The sequence below is a fragment of the Scomber scombrus genome, chromosome 11 (assembly GCF_963691925.1).
Source record: "Scomber scombrus chromosome 11, fScoSco1.1, whole genome shotgun sequence".
In the NCBI taxonomy this organism is placed as follows: Eukaryota; Metazoa; Chordata; class Actinopteri; order Scombriformes; family Scombridae; genus Scomber; species Scomber scombrus.
Window position 1 is genome coordinate 15593825 of NC_084980.1, and position 17549 is coordinate 15611373.

At 41.2% G+C, this 17549-nt stretch overlaps 2 protein-coding genes across 2 annotated transcripts in view; one reads left to right on the forward strand and one right to left on the reverse strand.

Annotated features, from left to right (window-relative positions):
• The window catches only part of per2 (period circadian clock 2), a 32888-nt gene extending 20798 nt beyond the window's left edge, over nucleotides 1-12090 (forward strand). Inside the window, exons 7-25 of the mRNA XM_062428447.1 lie at nucleotides 163-214; nucleotides 820-962; nucleotides 1342-1420; nucleotides 1547-1653; nucleotides 1757-1910; nucleotides 2076-2190; nucleotides 2461-2613; nucleotides 2878-2965; nucleotides 3157-3328; nucleotides 3469-3584; nucleotides 3748-3954; nucleotides 5068-5292; nucleotides 5772-6688; nucleotides 7078-7194; nucleotides 8037-8259; nucleotides 8392-8518; nucleotides 9372-9522; nucleotides 9909-10382; nucleotides 10425-12090. Coding sequence (XP_062284431.1) covers nucleotides 163-214; nucleotides 820-962; nucleotides 1342-1420; nucleotides 1547-1653; nucleotides 1757-1910; nucleotides 2076-2190; nucleotides 2461-2613; nucleotides 2878-2965; nucleotides 3157-3328; nucleotides 3469-3584; nucleotides 3748-3954; nucleotides 5068-5292; nucleotides 5772-6688; nucleotides 7078-7194; nucleotides 8037-8259; nucleotides 8392-8518; nucleotides 9372-9522; nucleotides 9909-10088 — 3326 coding nt within the window. The 3' untranslated portion in view covers nucleotides 10089-10382; nucleotides 10425-12090. The remainder of the gene's footprint in view (nucleotides 1-162; nucleotides 215-819; nucleotides 963-1341; nucleotides 1421-1546; nucleotides 1654-1756; nucleotides 1911-2075; nucleotides 2191-2460; nucleotides 2614-2877; nucleotides 2966-3156; nucleotides 3329-3468; nucleotides 3585-3747; nucleotides 3955-5067; nucleotides 5293-5771; nucleotides 6689-7077; nucleotides 7195-8036; nucleotides 8260-8391; nucleotides 8519-9371; nucleotides 9523-9908; nucleotides 10383-10424) is intronic.
• Nucleotides 12091-14087: 1997 nt separating this feature from the next.
• Nucleotides 14088-16716, reverse strand: hes6 (hes family bHLH transcription factor 6). Its single transcript, XM_062428674.1, has 4 exons — nucleotides 15907-16716; nucleotides 15718-15804; nucleotides 15523-15604; nucleotides 14088-14942 (listed from the first exon to the last, which is right to left on the reverse strand). Exons 1-4 carry the CDS (start codon nucleotides 15979-15981, stop codon nucleotides 14524-14526), a joined length of 663 nt encoding a protein of 220 aa, XP_062284658.1. The 5' UTR covers nucleotides 15982-16716; the 3' UTR covers nucleotides 14088-14523.
• Between the last annotated feature and the right edge of the window lie 833 nt (nucleotides 16717-17549).

The window sequence follows — 17549 nt, forward strand, 5'->3', positions numbered from 1 at the left end:
ACCAGCCCACTAAATAAAGAACTCTCTGTTTAAATGCATTGCAAATTATGTTTTTTTGATGGAAATTAATCAAAGCTAGAGCACTTGAAGGAACCAAGTCTAGCATTTGGTGGGATCGTGTTGCTTTTGAATTGAAACACATCTTTTTTCTTCCTGTTTCAGAGTCATCCCCGCCTGACTGCATGCAGGAGAAGTCCTTCTTCTGTCGTATCAGGTGGGTGGGTGTTGGTTGAGCCACAGTGTCGGGCCATCTGCTGCTCGTACCTGTTTGTAGTTTTTATTCATGCATTCATTCCACACTACATGCTTTTCAATTAGTTTGTGACATCACATGCATGTAAACTGTAATCAGATGCTTTTTCCAAGGTAAGTCATACATATGAGCAGGAAGACACATACACATATACAACACACAAAGACCTTACTGTACTTGTTGGAACTTTCCATTGATTTCTTTTTTCACAAGTCCTGACAAATGTCGGACCTTGAACAACAGTTTAAGACTTTATTTAAACTTAGTTCTCGTTTTGATTTTAGTTGTCACCTTTTGTAGAAATAAATTTGCTTTGCAAAAAAAATCAGGATAATTGAAGTCTCAAACTCACAAGAGCAAAAACCAAAAAATAATGCACAGGAACATTTACATGTAGTCAGGAAAATAGCTAAACACTGCCCCCTTGTGTTCAGCATCTTGAAATCCTAAATTCATGAATGGAAGTGTGAATAGGTGATAATATTTATGGGTATTTGAATATAATCAACCCTTTGGCTCTTGTCTTGATTTGGCTTTATTTGACTCTTCTTTTAACTCATTTCCAGTGGTGGAAAGGAGTGTGAGGGCGACCTGCAGTACTATCCTTTCCGCATGACACCCTACCGGATGAAGGTCCAAGACACAGTGCATGCTGAGGACCAGTTCTGCTGCCTCCTCCTGGCTGAGAAGGTTCACTCTGGTTATGAAGGTGAGGCTCCACATACAGGTTTGGGAAGCCAGTTTTGATAGACTAAAAGACTAAAAGTACTGAAAAGCTTTCAGGAAAAATATTATTCCATATATATAATAATAATATTATTCCTTATACTGTAGCTGTATGTTTAATGTTTAATGTAAGTTCCCAGCCACTGTCACAGCCTGTAAATCGAAATAGTCAGCTGAGTAATTAAAGTGCAAGTAATATATTGAGATTTTAAAGTACAAATTATGTAGAGAAATTAGCACTAACATCTTTTTCCAGTTTTTGAGTCCTGCTTCAGAAAGATAGCATTTTAAACTAGTCCCAGTTCTGTTTGAGATGACATGGACTTCAATAATTCCATTTATTTGTTTTCTTTTCCTTAAAGCACCCAGAATTCCAACAGACAAACGCGTCTTCACCACCACACACACTCCAAGTTGTGTGTTTCAGGACGTAGATGAGCGGTAGGCCATAGTTATTTTATTACTGTGCAAAACATCATTAAACTGTGAGATTATTGGTGCTACAGCTTACTAGCTAACAAAGGAGAATTGAACATTTTGCAACAAAATATGTTTTATGTGTATTAGGGCGGTCCCTCTCCTTGGGTACCTCCCCCAGGACCTGATTGGCACCCCGATCCTCCTTCACATGCATCCAAATGATCGACCGATCATGCTGGCCATCCACAGTAAGAGTGAGTTTATGGATTCAAACAGATAAAGAAAGAATTTCCTGTGTCTGCACAGAAAATCTGTCCTCACCGTGATCTGACTGTTTTTGTTGGGCTTTCCCTGCAGTTCTCCAATACGCAGGGCAACCGTTTGACCACTCATCCATCCGGTTCTGTGCACGAAACGGAGAATACATCATTCTCGACACCAGCTGGTCCAGTTTCGTCAATCCCTGGAGCCGCAAGGTGTCCTTCATTATCGGGAGACACAAAGTGCGAATGTGAGTATTTACTAACTTGTAATATGTTTGTTGATTCACAGTTTGTCATAGATCTAATATATTCCAGTACTTGAATACACAGTAATGATGTTTATTGTGTATGTTATAGAAAGTTTATCTAGTTATAGTTTTTGACCTGCTGAAGTGTTTTTTCTTGTTCTCCAGGGGACCTGTGAATGAAGACGTTTTCGTGGCCCCGACTTCTGCTGTGGCCGAGACGAAGACCATGGACTCTGGTATCCAGGAGATAACTGAGCAGATCCATCGGCTCCTGCTGCAGGTGAGAGGGTATAAGGAATTAAAGGAATGGATTACAGAAGAAGTTTTTGTGTGATGACATTTATGAAAGAATAGATGCAAATGCCAGTATTTATAGGTGAGAACTTTGATAAATGTTTCACTTTTGGAGAAATTAACAAGCACAACAGATGCAGAAACACTACATGATGGAAATTGGAAGAATAAACTAAATAAATATTTAACAAGAAAAATAAGAGCATCACTTGGATTATTTTAGGCAGTTCCTCATTTCTTCCCTTTCTTTGACCAGCCGGTTCATAACAGAGGGTCCAGTGGCCATGGTAGTCTGAACAGCAATGACCACCTTCTGGCCTTGACATCTTCTAGTGAGAGCCTAAACAATAGCAGCGGGAGCAAGGTGCAACGAGAGAAGGAGGAGGAAGTGAGCAGAATAGCTAGACCGGTGAGTAAACCCAAAAACTTAGTTGGTCAAGCGTGTTCCAGCTCAGGTGGTCCGGCTTGTGACAACAGGGAATATTGGGAGGTTTGGCTTGATTCCCAGTGTTTTAATTGATTGAGCCATGCTAAATTTAGTGTTGCATAGTACTGAATTTATTAGAATAAATCTCCATATAATGTGCTACCAACATATTTGGAATCAGAGAATGAGTGTGTTTAGCAGAAGTGCTTGTGTTCTGACTCTTAAAGTCTTGTCTCTGTTTCACAGCGAACTTTTCAGGAAATCTGCAAGGGAATACAACTTCAGAAGAGCCAGGAGCAGCAAACAAGCAAACCAGACAAGAAAGGCAGTGGAAGTAAGTCTGATAACTACCTGCACGTCTGTGTGTTTGTGTGTGTGTAGTTGAGATTGTGTTTATGTGTGATAGAGGTAGTGAGGAAGGAAATGTGTCTGTCTGAGACTTGATCTGTTGTTGGGAAGATGTCATATTTGTTGTTACACTGACCCGATCTTGCACTCATCCCCTAACTCCTGGCCTCTCTTCAGTAGAGTCTCTACAGAAGAGCACAGCGGTGGTGCGACCCAAAGACTCGGCCACTCATCTCAACCTGAAGGAGACCACAGAGGAGAATAGGGCTTCTTTTCAGGAGGAGATGACATTAAATGATCAAACTGTGTGCTCCTACCAGCAGATCAGTTGTCTGGACAGTGTTATCAGGTACGAACATAAGGATTCACATGATGACTGATAGCCACATGCCATACTGTGGTATCAGCATTGGCATGGTGGAGTTAGTGTTTTCCTTGGTATCCCTGCAGATAACTGAATGACTATAATTGATGTTATGATCCTTGTAGGTACTTGGAGAACTGTAACGTTCCCATCACCATGAAGAGGAAGTGCCAATCTTCCTGTAACACTACATCCTCCAACTCGGATGAGAATGTATCTGACAGCATGCAGGTGCCTGGAGGTATGTTTCATTGCTTCATTTCCTCAGGAAAGGATAACTTAATATCATCTCATCATACAAAGCTATGGCCCATTAAGGGCTTCAAAGTCCATTTAAACTTCTCTCTCAGACTCAAAAGTACTGGTTCCAGTCAGTATCTCTTGTTCTCTGATCTCTTTGGCAGAACCAGCTTTGTTGAAGGATCAGTCTGCTCTCTCCGCTTTGGATGCACAAGACAAAAAGTCCAGTGACGCGGCCACAGCAGTAGTGGGCAATTCACTGCCCCTACCTGTTCCTAACAAACCAGAAAGTGTGGTGTCCATAACCAGCCAGTGTAGCTACAGTAGCACCATAGTGCATGTTGGGGACAAGAAACCTCAACCAGACTCAGGTACAGTGCCGTGAAAAAGTATTGCCCTCCCACCTGATTTTCTCTATTGTTGCATATTTGTCACACAAAGGTTTCAGGTCCTAAGACAAAGTGTAGTATTAGACAAGAGGAACCTGAGTAACATATTGTTTGGGGTTATTTTTTCACTAACTTATGGACTACTTTATGACATTTGTTCTTATATGCAATGAAGAACAATAATCCAATGTTGCATTTTGATGATCTGAAACTACTCTGTGAGAAATATGCAGTAACAGAGGATATCAGGGAAGTGGAAAATGTTTTTTCACAGCATTGTAAATGAAACTTTTATGTGTGTAAGCTTCGCTCTCGGTGTCTTTTTGTGTTCGTGCGTTTGCATGTGTGCTGTTTATCAGTGGATGCTTGGCAACCTCTAGCTCAAAAACAGAAATAATTAACTCTTCCTATTATGTAAAATAACTGCAGTGGTGGTAATAAGAGTTTTTTTTCTATATATTCTAAACGTCCAATACATTGCAATACATTAGCGGCAGCTCGAGTTTGTAGAGTTTCTCCATTGCAACAATTATTTGTTAGAGTTGTAATCTGCAGCATTCGGCCTGTTCAAACAGTGATGATCTTGTTAAAAAGAAGCCAGTGTTACCAACTGATCAGTTTAACATCAATGCAAAAATACAATATGAATTGCAGTTATAATTAATAAATTGGCATTGTCAAACATGTCACACAAACAGGCCCAACATAAATACTTCCCATAGGTGCTATAGTACTCATTGTAGCCAGTGAGTCAGCACAACTCCAGCACAAAAAAAAAACCCGGAAATGGAGTGATTTGTGTTTGGGACATATTAAGTTTACAGTAAGTAATGTTATACTACAATGTTTAACTCTGCAGTTGTTTCACAGTCCTGTCATTTGGCCATCAGCTCTGAAAGAGGGCCAAATGGTCAAAGGTTTCTTCTACTTTTATCGTTTTTTTAAAGTCAATTATTCTGTATGTGCCAACGCAAGCCAGTGCAATGTTTGATTAACACTACTTTTGTCGTCGTCACTGCAAATGCCTAACAGTTATACATTAACTCTTATTTCTTTGTGGTATGTTAAACCAGTTTCCACACTGTCTCCGTACAGCAGAATCCAGCAAGAACTCTGGCGTTCCTTCTGCTGTTTCACCTCCCAGTCAGGAGAGGGAGTCCTACAAGAAACTGGGGTTGACCAAGCAGGTTTTGGCAGCCCATACCCAGAAGGAGGAGCAGGCTTTTCTGTACCGCTTCAAGGAGCTTCGTGGACTCACAGCCCTCAAAGCAAACTGCTCTCAGTACCTGGAGCGCCAGAGAGAACAGATCGTCAGCGATGGTACCACTGCACACCACACTGACACACATGATATCAGAATCCTTTTAAAGGATAAGTCCGGTTTATTACAGTTTTGGTCTTGTTTTCATAGTTCGGCCATCATTTCTACGGGTAACTGTAACATTGTATTCACTAAGTCTCATGGGGCAGGAAATCATTGTCAGCCAAACTTATTTGAAAGAGAAAACACAAGTCTAATTATATGTCAGTTGTAAACACAGTCTGACTGCCCATGTTTTGGCCTCATTGGACTGTATTGTAGTGATGTCACTTCTCTGATCTTTGTTGGACTGTGTTATCATGACCAATAGAAAAGATGCCCAGAAATAAGACAAAAGTTTAAATAAACTAAAATTATCTTCATACGTATAACTCATACTCAACTTTGACTGACAAACTAAAATGTTTCTAACAATAATTGCTTTTATCAAATTCACAAACCGCTAAACTAATTCTGTTTTATATTCTTGGCCCCATAGCTGTACCCGCTGCTCAGTCCTGCAAGCCAAGAGGGCCGAGTGCAGGGCCCACCACACGCCAGAGTGTACGGAATAAGAAGACCAAGTCAAAGCGAGCAAAGCAGATCGAGTCTTCAGACAGCGCAGCGTCACATCACAGACAACAGCAGCTGCGGCCTCCTCTTAGAAACCATGGCCTTAACCCGACCTCTTGGTCTGCCTCTGACACCTCACAGTCCACTTTTCCCATGGCTTACCCTGCCATGATGCCAGGCTACCCCCTCCAGGTTTACCCCAGAACCAATTCAATAGATCCCCTCACAGACATGACTCTACAAGGCTTTGTGAACAACCAGGGCACCCAGGCCCCTCCCTGCCCACCACCCATCCATCCTGCTCCCTACACCGCCCCCATGGTCACCCCCATGGTCAACCCCATTGTGGCTCTAGTGCTGCCCAACTACGTGTTCCCTCCAATGGCCCCCGGCCCTCCACAACCACAGCCGGTGTACCAAGCAGAGACTGGTGGCTTCCCCACCCAAATGCAGCCTTTTTGTCAGGCTGCCTTTCCAGGCCAGGGTGCCTTCACATCTCCTGCTTTCAGTGTACAGAACCCATTTAACTCCCAGAACCCCTTCGCTCCCCAAGCAGGTTACCTGACCCAGTCACTCTACATCCCTCCATCCTCGGAAACCCCAAAGGCCCCCATGGAAGGCCAGTCTCGTTCCTCTACACCACAGTCTGGAGGAGGCGATGGCCACGCGTCCCCTCCAATGTTCCAGTCCCGCTGCAGCTCGCCTCTGAACCTGCTGGAACTGGAGCTTTCTGTGGACAGGCAGGACAGCACTGTGCTCTCCTCTGGAGGACCAGGGAACAGTACAGCTGAAAGAGAGAAAGGAGGAAGTGGCAGCCAGGCCAAAGAGAGGGAGCTGAAGCAGGTAAACAAGAAAAAAACCTCCTCTTCCTCTCCCTTTTCTTTCTCTTTCCTTTTTCCACCCAAAGTCTCCCAATGACTGATAGCCATATTCTTCACTCTGTAACCTTCTTACAGTAAATTGTCAGGATTTTATATCAGTGCCTCGCTGAACTCCTGTAGGTAGGCTGTGGCATGTTCCCCAGAGGCATTCATTCATATGTCGCTCAGCCTTTTGGGATTTAATGCCATTGTCACAGTGATTCCTCAAGATTATTCACAGTCGTAAAGTGCAGCGGTTCTTACTTTTGTAATGCTATGCCATGTGTAAAGTCAAGTCAGTCTAGAGACTCCTCAGATGAAATGTGGCCCAGGGTGTTAACACATGATGTTATTATCCCTTACACCCTTTAGCCATCTCTCAGTCTCCTTTGTCCACCTGGACCCTTGTATTACGAGGGCTCGCCCTGTGTCTGTCAGCGTTTGTCTTGGGATAAAGTGTTCTCTAGGCTGAGGGCTTGCAGCAAAGAGGTAGGCGAATCATCTGAAAACCTCCACACTACTCCAATCCCATTCCTCCCCCGATGCCATATGTCAATTACAACTATAACAGTTTCCTTTCGTGACTTATGATTTGTATATTTGATCTTGCACCGTTCTTGTCTATCCAGTAAAACATTTTCCCAGGAGTGACATTGATGTTTATGAACGCATGACACTGAGAAACTTTCAAAAAGATCTGACCAGCAAAACAAATGATGTATTGAGTTACTGAAAGCTGTTATTAAACACAGTTGTTTGTAAGCACCTCAGAACATACATACACTCTTGGATTTTGCATGTAAGACCTTTAAGCCTTGAACCACAATATTAGCAGCAGAACTGAACTGTAGCAGCAAAATCAAAATGTGGGAACATGTTACTGTTTTATCTTTGTTGTATTATGATATATATGATATACAGTACCAATCAAAAGTTTGGACACATTTTCTCATTTAAGTGAATAAGAAAGTGTGTCCAAACTTTTGACTGGTACTGTACGTGAATGTTGTTTCCCAAACTGTTAACTTTACTGCACAAGATTATAAATGTATCAGTGTATGCAAGAGAAAAACTCTCTGGTAAATTATGCTCAGCCTCACTGTGTAACTATGGTAATGGTAACACATTTTGTACCAAATAATTGTTGAGATGGTCCCTTCCATGCTCAAAATACTCCCACTTTAGTCTAAAAATGCAGAGGCAATGTGCAGCATGGCTGGTAATATTTGCACTGGCCTCTATTACAAAGACACAGAAGTAGTACAGTAGGTTGACCACAGGTATGATGTCACACTTCATATTTAATGGTATCGCTGATGTCTCTCTTGCAGGCAAGCTCTTGTGGTGACGGGAACAACAGCGACACAAACTCCTTGTCCAGCGACATGTTGGACATTATCCTGCATGAGGACTCCTGTTCCGGCACTGGCTCAGCCACCTCGGAGTCCATGGGATCTGGGTCCAACGGCTGTGGAACCTCGGCCAGCGGGACGTCCAACAGCGGGACATCGAAGAGCAGGACATCAGCCAGTGGGACCTCAGGTAGTGGAACAGGTGCGTACTATTCTCAAGAGTAAATGAGCGACAAAAACTGAATAGAAGTTCAAACACAGATACGTTATTTGTATTAACATGTATATTTGCATTTGTATACGATTAATATGAAGGTTCTGCATTTTCTTACAGGAAGCAACAACAGTAGTAAATACTTTGGCAGCGTGGACTCATCCCAGAACAGCCAGAAGGTCAAAGGTCACTTGAGCAGCAGTGACAGGAACCCCATGAAGATGGAGCAGAACGACCATTTCATCAAGTACGTATGCAGGACCTGATGTGGAAACACAAATGATAAAGTCATGACGACCTATCAGGAGGACACAGATGTAGGCAGTGAGGAGTAGGAGGAGTACCCTGACCACAGTATTGATTGATTAGATTAATATTTTATAAATATATAATCAGCCACAACAACTCATCCTCAACATAACTCCTCAGCTCTCTGCAGTACTGTTGTCAGTTTTTTGTCCCCTGGCTGCCCACATATATCTCAAAGTGACGTCACTCAGATATTTGATCTCAGTACTAATGTGACTCGTAGGTCTTACTGTTTTGCATTCTCTCTCTTCAGGCAGAACCACTAAAAATAAGTGATAAGCCCCATTTACTCTAAACATCTTAACAACTCATCTGTAAAACCACTTTTTACTGTCTTTCCTGTGTCTCTGTGAGCCAAAAAAAGTTCAACAGTTTGTTTGGTTCAGCTGCATTTCTTTGCAGCTATATTACTTCACTTGTGCACGAGAGACTGCACACATGATTTTGCTGTTGTGGTTAACTTCTGTAAATGGAAACAAGCGTCAGTGAACATTTTACACAGGAATTTAAAGCTTGATGAAGCAGTGACAGATTTTAACCACTAGATGGCAGATATATATCATCAGATAGGAGGGACTGACACTGAATGAGACAATCATCAGATGACAGTAGATCTTTATCAGTGCTTTAGATTTGTAGATTTGTAGATTAGTTTTGTGTTGTTGTTGTTTGTTTGTTTTTTAAAAGTACTATAAGATTTGCAAACACTCCAAATGACTACAAAAATCAACCTGATATGACTGTTGGGAAGTTGCAGTGGTGTGTTAATAAGCTTGTCTGTTTGTGTGCAGTGACATCCAGAGAGTGCTCAGAGAGGACAGAGAGAAGCTGCGGCTGCTGCAGAAGAGCCAGCCACGCTTCTCAGAGGAGCAGAAGAAGGAACTGAATGAAGTCCATCCCTGGATGAAGAAAGGAGGTCTACCCAAGGCGATAGACGTCAAGGTAGAGAGAAAAATCAATTAATTTATCAAACAGTGGCTTTGACTGAACATGTGACTTTTAGTTGTTTTATGGCTCTGTTAAGTTTTCAGGAAAAAGGGTTGTTATGTTACATTTGTCAGTTTATGGTAAGTAATATCAAACTTGTAAAGATATTTGAAGATGTTGTCATCCAAAGAAAATAATAGATTTTTTGTTTATATGGGTTGAGTCAAGTCTGCTACGTGAATCATATTTGAGGTTTTTTTGTCTTGAAACATATCTCACAAGAACATCAAAAGTTATGAAAGTTGTGCACCCACCGTGTCTGCGTCTGTGTTTCTTTGACACACTTACCACCCAACGCCCCCACCCCCCTCTCACTTTAATGCCTTATTTGTGGTTTGCAGGTGTGTTCCTGCTGTGACGGCACATCAGAGGCAGCAGCGGTAGCAGCAGAGGACCAGCATGACCTGGACATCGGTGACACAGACACAGACGAGATGAGCTGCGAGACGAGGCCCCGAGAGGAGCCCTCAAACAGTGTTGTCATCTCCTGCCGCGGCCCTTCACCAAGCTCCAGCTCTTAGACTCAACCAGAGAGACAATAAAGTGCTTCAGTGTGAGATTCACCACTCAGCAGCTGCTTGTTCTGCTCGACCACGACGATGAAGAGAGGCCTACTTCACGCAAAGCGTCAGACAGGCCCTTCTTTTAAAAATATCTGTTTGTGTCTTGCTGTTTTAAGAGTTTTATCTGTTTAGAAAAACGGTGGCTCAAACAGACTATTGTAGAATGTGAATATATATGTTGGTGGACATCAAAATACACTTTATTTTAATATATTTCTTTAAAGCTACACCGAAAGGCAGTTTTGTTTTTTTGTTGTTTTTTTTTTGTTAGGTTTTTTTGTTCTTACTGGTGAGTGCTGACTTTCTGTGTCCATTCATTAGTTTCTTTGTAGCATATATAAATGTGCAGCATTTAGGGGAAGTGTGGTATGCACTGATTAGGAGATGCAGAACCCCAGTAAGACAGGTACAATGTGCTCGTACGAGAGGCAGTTGGGTCGAGGTCAAACAAGCATGAACCAGACGGAGCAGTAATGCGCCAGGAAGTGGCTCAGTGGTGTTCTAACTGTTGCGGTTACTGATTAAATTCAGTGTTTTGTGACGCGATTTCCTCAGTTACAACAACACTGTGCTACGTCAGCTTGTGGGTTTCACAGTTTCACAAGCTCCAGTCGTGCATACCCATCATGCATTACATGAACGCACAAGTGCCCTTTTTGGACTGTACTGGAAGACGAGGGAAAACAAGAACAAGGTTGCTGCACTGTTCATCTATTTGGCTAAAACGTTTCACTACCTCCATCCACACCAGCTGTGGAAGAAGTATTCGCATCTTTTACTTGAGTAAAAATATTTAGTTACAAGTAAAGATCCTGCATTCAAGATGTGTCTTAATTAAAGTACTTATTATACATAAGGGCACCTTTCAGAGTGTTTAATATATATTATTTATTGGATTATTATCAAAGAATCCGCTATTTTTTTTAATATTTAATACTTTGAGCTGTTTAACCTGTAACATTGAGTCATATTTTATAAACTATTATGTTTACAATTATGTTGTTAGACATGACTGCTAACTGCAGCTGTCAGATAAATATAGTAGAATAGAAATATTTATTAAGTAGCATAAAATGTGACATACAAGTACTCAAGTATGTAGATGTCCCTTCCACCTCTGATGCTATGGAGACAGTGAAAACATGTGAGTCTGCAGACAATCAGGTGCTACACATACTGTAAGCTACATGTACTCACCTGCCCATCATCCTATGATTTCTGCAAAAATGGTACAATTTAAATTTCAACCCTCCTCCTCCTCTGGCCATTTCTCTCATCATCTTCATCACTTTCTTGCATTTTTTTCCTCCAGTATCAGCTGTGAAGCTTTTGTTCATCGGATGCCTTTCACTTGAAGAAACACTTAATTTAACTCATTTCAGCACTTGTGTGAATATTTGTAACAGTCATTGACTCTGAGTATATATATATATATATTTTTTTACATACAATGACTGTTTCTGTAGAAAGTAAATTACGTGTTTTTAAAATCCAGCTCAAAAAAGGCTGGCAGGACCAAGGTCATTATTATTTACTGTAAATAAAATGTGACAGCAGTTCCTCTAAAATGATATGTTGCTGTGGAAAAAGTTGATGTTTCCCCAGTTTAAATGTGTGTCACATGACACTTGAAGATGTCTGATGTTGCCCCTCATAAATATGGAGGAGGGCATCCTGTGGGAGCGGCTGAAGCTCATTACCGTTCACAACAAACGTGGTCGCTTCAGAAGTTACAGTTTAGGGTTATTGCACGGGTATAAAGCAGCTCAGACAGATGCCAAGTGACTGTGTGGAGACCATCTCTTCACTTTGAAGCTGTAACTTCAGCTCGATTTGAACATTTCCTGAATTTTGTCATTCGTCTTTCTGTTATCTGAACAGACACTGACAACCATGCACCTTTTTTATTATTATTTATTTTCTTATTTTTGATGGGGATCAGTTTGTTTAATAAAAAATGTTGCCTAATTTACAGTGAAGTTGTCTGAAATGTTTCTTGCGCCGTTTACACTGCGGCAGATGCGCATATTAAGTTAAATTGGACAAATACTCGAAACCGTTTGAGATCCGATGACCAATTAATGAGTGTAAACGACTTACTGTGCTTAAAGCCTGTTTACAGCTGATCCAGGTTTGACGACTGATAAGGACTGGTAGAATAATGTAGGCATGATATTGACTGTATGTGCCTTTTAAAATGGTTCAATTAGGGGAAAACGCAGGAGTCAAATTTGCTGCAAGTTTGCTGATGTCAAATAGAGCTGGTGGGGGGGTTAAGTTATCCTTTCCTCTTTTTAGGGTTTGTAAAATGAATTAAACTAAACCAGAATATAATAGCAGCTACTATAAATAGATTTGTATACGATACATTTAGATATAACGTTAAAAAGAAAACGAGATATTTGTGCCTCTCCGTCCCGAAGTCATGACATTCACATTCACCTTAATGCAAATGTCTGTCTGCCCCACAGTCCAGACAGATCCTGCAGTGGCCTGATCAAAGAGACCCCCCTTCAATACTCCCCCTCCTCCTCACTCTCTTCCTCCTCCTACTCGCTGTTCACACCTTCATACTTCTTCCAAGTTGAGGACGAGGTGCGAAATTTTACAAACTACCCTCCTGCTGCGGCCGTTTGCACCTCTCTCTGAGGAGCCGCAAATCCGGTCTGGTCGGTGACCACAGAGACACTGTTTTCAAGTTCATCATTATGGATTAAACCTTTTATTTCTCTCTTATTTGTTATTCTGTTTGGGGCTGAAAGCGTTAAAAGGGAGACTACACAGGGAGAGCAGTTGCCTGGTTGATTTAACAAAGTGAAAGTACGAGAATGTAAAAGTAGTTGTAGTAATGTGCTCTAAATTTGACTTAGGTATAAAAGAATGATCAGTAGTAAAGGTAAAAGCACTCATTTGCCTGGTTTCAGATATCATTGTAATTTTCCTGTAATATGATGGAAAAACTCAAGTACCCCAAAACTACTTAAGCATGGTGTATTTCAGTAAGGAGATGCACTGAAAACGTGCCAAACACGATAAATACTTGATCCATTAAATAATCCCAGACTCACTGTATTAATATTTTTTGTGTGTGTCATTTCAACACTAATCCCTCTAAGTAGGGGCTGTTTTGAGGCTGTGGACAGCGTTAGAAACGACACTTTGAGAGTGGACGTCACAGGATCACCGGAGGAGGCATCTGATTAGATTAGATCAAGACTGCCGTCTTTTATTATGCATTTGTAGTAGCGGGAGCTGATGGTGAAGGGACATAACAATGTCTGTGGCTCTCAACAGGACCACAGAGGTCGTGTCTGAGGGGACGCAGACTTTGTTTGAAAGGCGTCTCGAGTGAATCAGCAGGACTCTTGACCCCCTACTGCTGGTATAAGATGGTGTGTACAGATTTTACAGGTAGACAGTTGGTAAATATACATATTAATAATCATATGCACTGAACTATTTGGGGAAAAAGACCAGAGATTTTTCATGAAAGCCCCACATACAGTGTAATACACAATATAATGAAAATCTGATAGACCAGTGGCTTAAGAGCCGTTTCATGACTGAGCAAGTTATTTGCTCACACGTTATTTTAAAACTGTGACATCAAAAAAGCAAACTCAATTGAAGTTATAAAACCCATTTGTCGAGTCTTCAACTAGGCCTATATAAGGACTGTGTGGATTACTCATTTCACACCTCACAAATGCCTACGATGTGCTGAGGGATCTTGGAGAGACAGAGAGAGAGAGTGCACACAAATGGCCCACAATTGTAGAGTAATAACTAATATCTTTCAACAGCCGTGGGTGGGTGGGTGGGTGGTTAGTAGGATCCTCGTGTGTGAAATGTAGCTTATTTTAAAAGAGCTGTTGCACAAAATAGACTTTTAACACAAGTGATTTGTCCAAAAAAAAAGATTTATTGAAAAAGTATGTGAAGAGTTTTAAGCTCGGGCAAATCAGATGAGGTAGCCTAACTGTCATTTGACATTAAAGACATCCTAAATAAGAAATAATTTACACACAGCTATCAATGCATTTCTAACGTGACATCTATCTTCTATACAGCTCAGTCATATTCAACAGGTAAATATTTACATATGCATTTCCCCTTCATTGAAGGCAGGCCACCTCCACATGAACACCCTATAGGTCACTGACCTCTGTAAAACAGATTTAATTACATATTTTATTTATTAAATACATTTCAGTTTAATTGTTGATCCCCAATAATTACACAAAGAGCTTCTCATATGCCTTTCAACAAGTTGTCATTCCAGTAGTGTTTTTGTCTTGTACTGAGTGAGGCCTATGGCGCAAAACATCCTACCACAAAGCTTTAAATCATCTACTGTAGTTTATTAAAACATGCTTTTTCTTCTTAAAATGATCTACCACGGTCTCCACACTGACTTGGGGTATATTAAAGAAGGCAGGCTCGACACATCATGCTGCTCGGCCTCCTCTGAAGAAGAAACATGGCTTTGCTCTGAGTCGGTTTCATCCAGGTCAGAGCAGAGATCGTCGGTGGAGACGCTGGATGGGGCCGGGGACACCGGGGACACCGAGGCCGGGGACATGCTCTCAGGCAGGGACCAAGTGCTGTTGTTGCCGGGGCTATCCGGCAGCATCACCCGGAGGCGGTCCTCGTCGTTCAGGGGCATGCTCTCCAGGAGGTGGTTCAGCAGCTCCGCGGCGATGGTTGGGTCAATTCCCGGGCAGCTGGACACAAAAGTGTGGACGTCGTGCATACACTGGATGTAACCTGCCGCGAAACGCTCGCAGGCCTCCCGGTTCACAGCGCCCATCTCTGTGGAGACATCAACCGTTAACAAACCGTTAGGACAGACAGTTTAAGTCTAGTACTCGTCTCTGATTGGCTGGGCCGCGGCGGTCGAAGACGCACATACGCACCTGCGGCCGGTGTTTCGCTTTAACTGGTGACCGTGTTAACTTTTGACTTTCACGTAGGTGTTCTCCTAAAAGCCTTTTATTGTAGTTTAATCCTTTTTAAAATACATACTCAATTGTGCTTAATATCTAAGTTACGCTGACCATTTATGTAAGCTTAATTGTGATCAGAAGACTCATTCACCTCTCATAACGTACCTTATACTGTGAGAGAGTCACCAGTTAACACGGTCACCAGTTAAACCGAAACACCGGCCACAGTACAGTTGATTCAGAATATTAATGCGCTGACCGTTATGCATCGATTTATAGGTTAAGGTTTAAGTACTATATTACTTGGCGGAAGCTTGACATGTAGGTAAGAGGCATAATACACTAGATAACGTTTTCAATTTTACGCCAACATTTTAATATTAACTGAACTTTTATGCATACAGGCTATACTATGAAGTAAGTACATGTTGTTTATATTTGTTTACCTTGAGCCCGGTTATGCAGGATGCTCTCCACCCGTTTCACTGTCATCTCCAGTACTTCGGCATTCTCCATCTTTGATTGTAACTGCATTGGGTGACAAAAACAATCAGTGTTCCCGTCGGTAATAGTAGCTAACTATTTCAAAGATAAAAAAGTTTAATTCATTAAGGGGACAACAGTACAAACAACAATCTTACGTCTGCGTCTGCGATGAGTACTCTGAGTTCTTGTAAACTTTCATTGATGCGTGCTCTTCTTTTCTTCTCGACCAGAGGTTTCCTCATCTGCCAGAACAGTCAGGAAAAAAACGGGAGTTACTACGGGAGTCAGTTTTCAGCTGGTTAAAACAACTATAATGAACAATACATATCCACACAGGCCCTTACCTTTCTGTCAGGTTTGACTCCACTGCAGTTATCACCTCTATCCACTCCGTTTGTGTTGTTTCGGATGGGGGCCATGTTGTGAAAGTTTAACCCAGGCGCTGCCAGAAGCCCTCCGGATCCAAAGAGCCGTTACAGCCTCTCAGTGGGACAGATGGCCGAGCCCAGCGGCCAACAAAGCGTACAGACAGACTGGGCTCGATAATGCCGCTTCAAGAGGGCATGTGCTAAGTATATGTGTCGGTTCATTTACATATGAATAGGTGAACTGGCTACGAGAGCAAGACGCATCGGGGGCGTGCAAAGCTCGTACCCGTCGATCAACAGTGGTTTTGTTAGCTGTTAACTGAACCTACGTATGAATAAAAACCTGGATTATTGAGATAAATTATACCTAAGAGGGGCCAAAATAATGCCCAACAACATCTAGTGCTACAGCTGGAACAAATTAAACATTAATCAGTGGATATAAACCATTTATTTGGGATAGAAATGCATTACAGTCAACACTAGACTGCCCATAAAAATATAATATAGTTTAGGCTTCATGTGTACGTTATATTAGTATATCAACCAAACTACTCTTGAAACAAACTTCATTTACACTTCACTTCTTTGCACTATATGTATCTTGTTTACAGTTCACAGAAATGGTTTCACCATATTTCTTGATATTGTTGTGTTAATGTATGTAAATATATCAATAACCACTAAACAAGAGTCAAATTCCTTGTATTGGTAAACATACTTGGCCAATAAAGATTATTCTGATTTTATCATACTTCACCATTTTATTTTTAATAGTTATTAGTGGTTATTCTTAAGTATGACCTCTTAAAGAGTACTACTCACCAATATAGGCCATATATCTGCCAATTCTCACATTGCATCATTAGTCAGTTTGGCCTATTTCATGCTTGATTGTGAGCCATCAATGTACTCATGAGGACTAGGCTAGTGGTTCTCTAGTTCTATATAAAACTAATGTGAATTGGGAGCTATGAGCCATTTGTCAAGTACAGCACTCTCATGTGTAAAGAGTGCGAAAAGCCTGTAGTCGCTAGAGATGAACAAGCAGCTTGAAAACTGAAAAAGGCACGATCCCTGTATTTGGAGTGTGTATTCTAGTATAAATTATCAGAGGAGCTTTTGAGAAAATTTGACTGAATGAGCAACTCAAATTTCATGAAATGTCCAAATTCAACTGGAGAGCTGTGTGTAAGCCTGTGCCAATGTGTATTTCTATGAGAGATATGTACTGGTGAACTGACACTGATACTTTGCTGTGTGTTAAAGAAGGTTGTTAGGTTCTGTTTAAGTAAAAAAAAAAAAAAAAAAAAGTAATAAAATTAGACTATTTTTGCAAAAAAAATAAAAATCTTAAATCTGTAAATTATTTACACCATTACAACCTCACTCTATAGTTCTGTGACCAATTTAAGAAATAAAACATTTACTTTAATGTCTAATAACATTTTTACACCTTAACATTTTTTCAAATTGCATCACATGAAATGAGATATTCATACCAATGCACTTTACACAGTACGGCTGGGCGATATTAGACTCACAGGTCAGTCTCTAAACACTTTCCTCATAGAGACTGAGGACAATCCCTTTTATTGTTAAAAATGGTTGGAAACAAT

Excerpts from the sequence above, each read along its gene's own strand:
- hes6 (XM_062428674.1), bottom strand. The coding sequence starts at position 15,981 with ATGGCCCCCATCCGAAACAACACAAACGGAGTGGATAGAGGTGATAAC. Across the intron at positions 15,605-15,717 it reads TACTCATCGCAGACGCAGAC|TTACAATCAAAGATGGAGAA; the intron begins GTAAGATTGTTG and ends CACCCAATGCAG. Across the intron at positions 14,943-15,522 it reads CCTGCATAACCGGGCTCAAG|AGATGGGCGCTGTGAACCGG; the intron begins GTAAACAAATAT and ends ATGTCTCCACAG.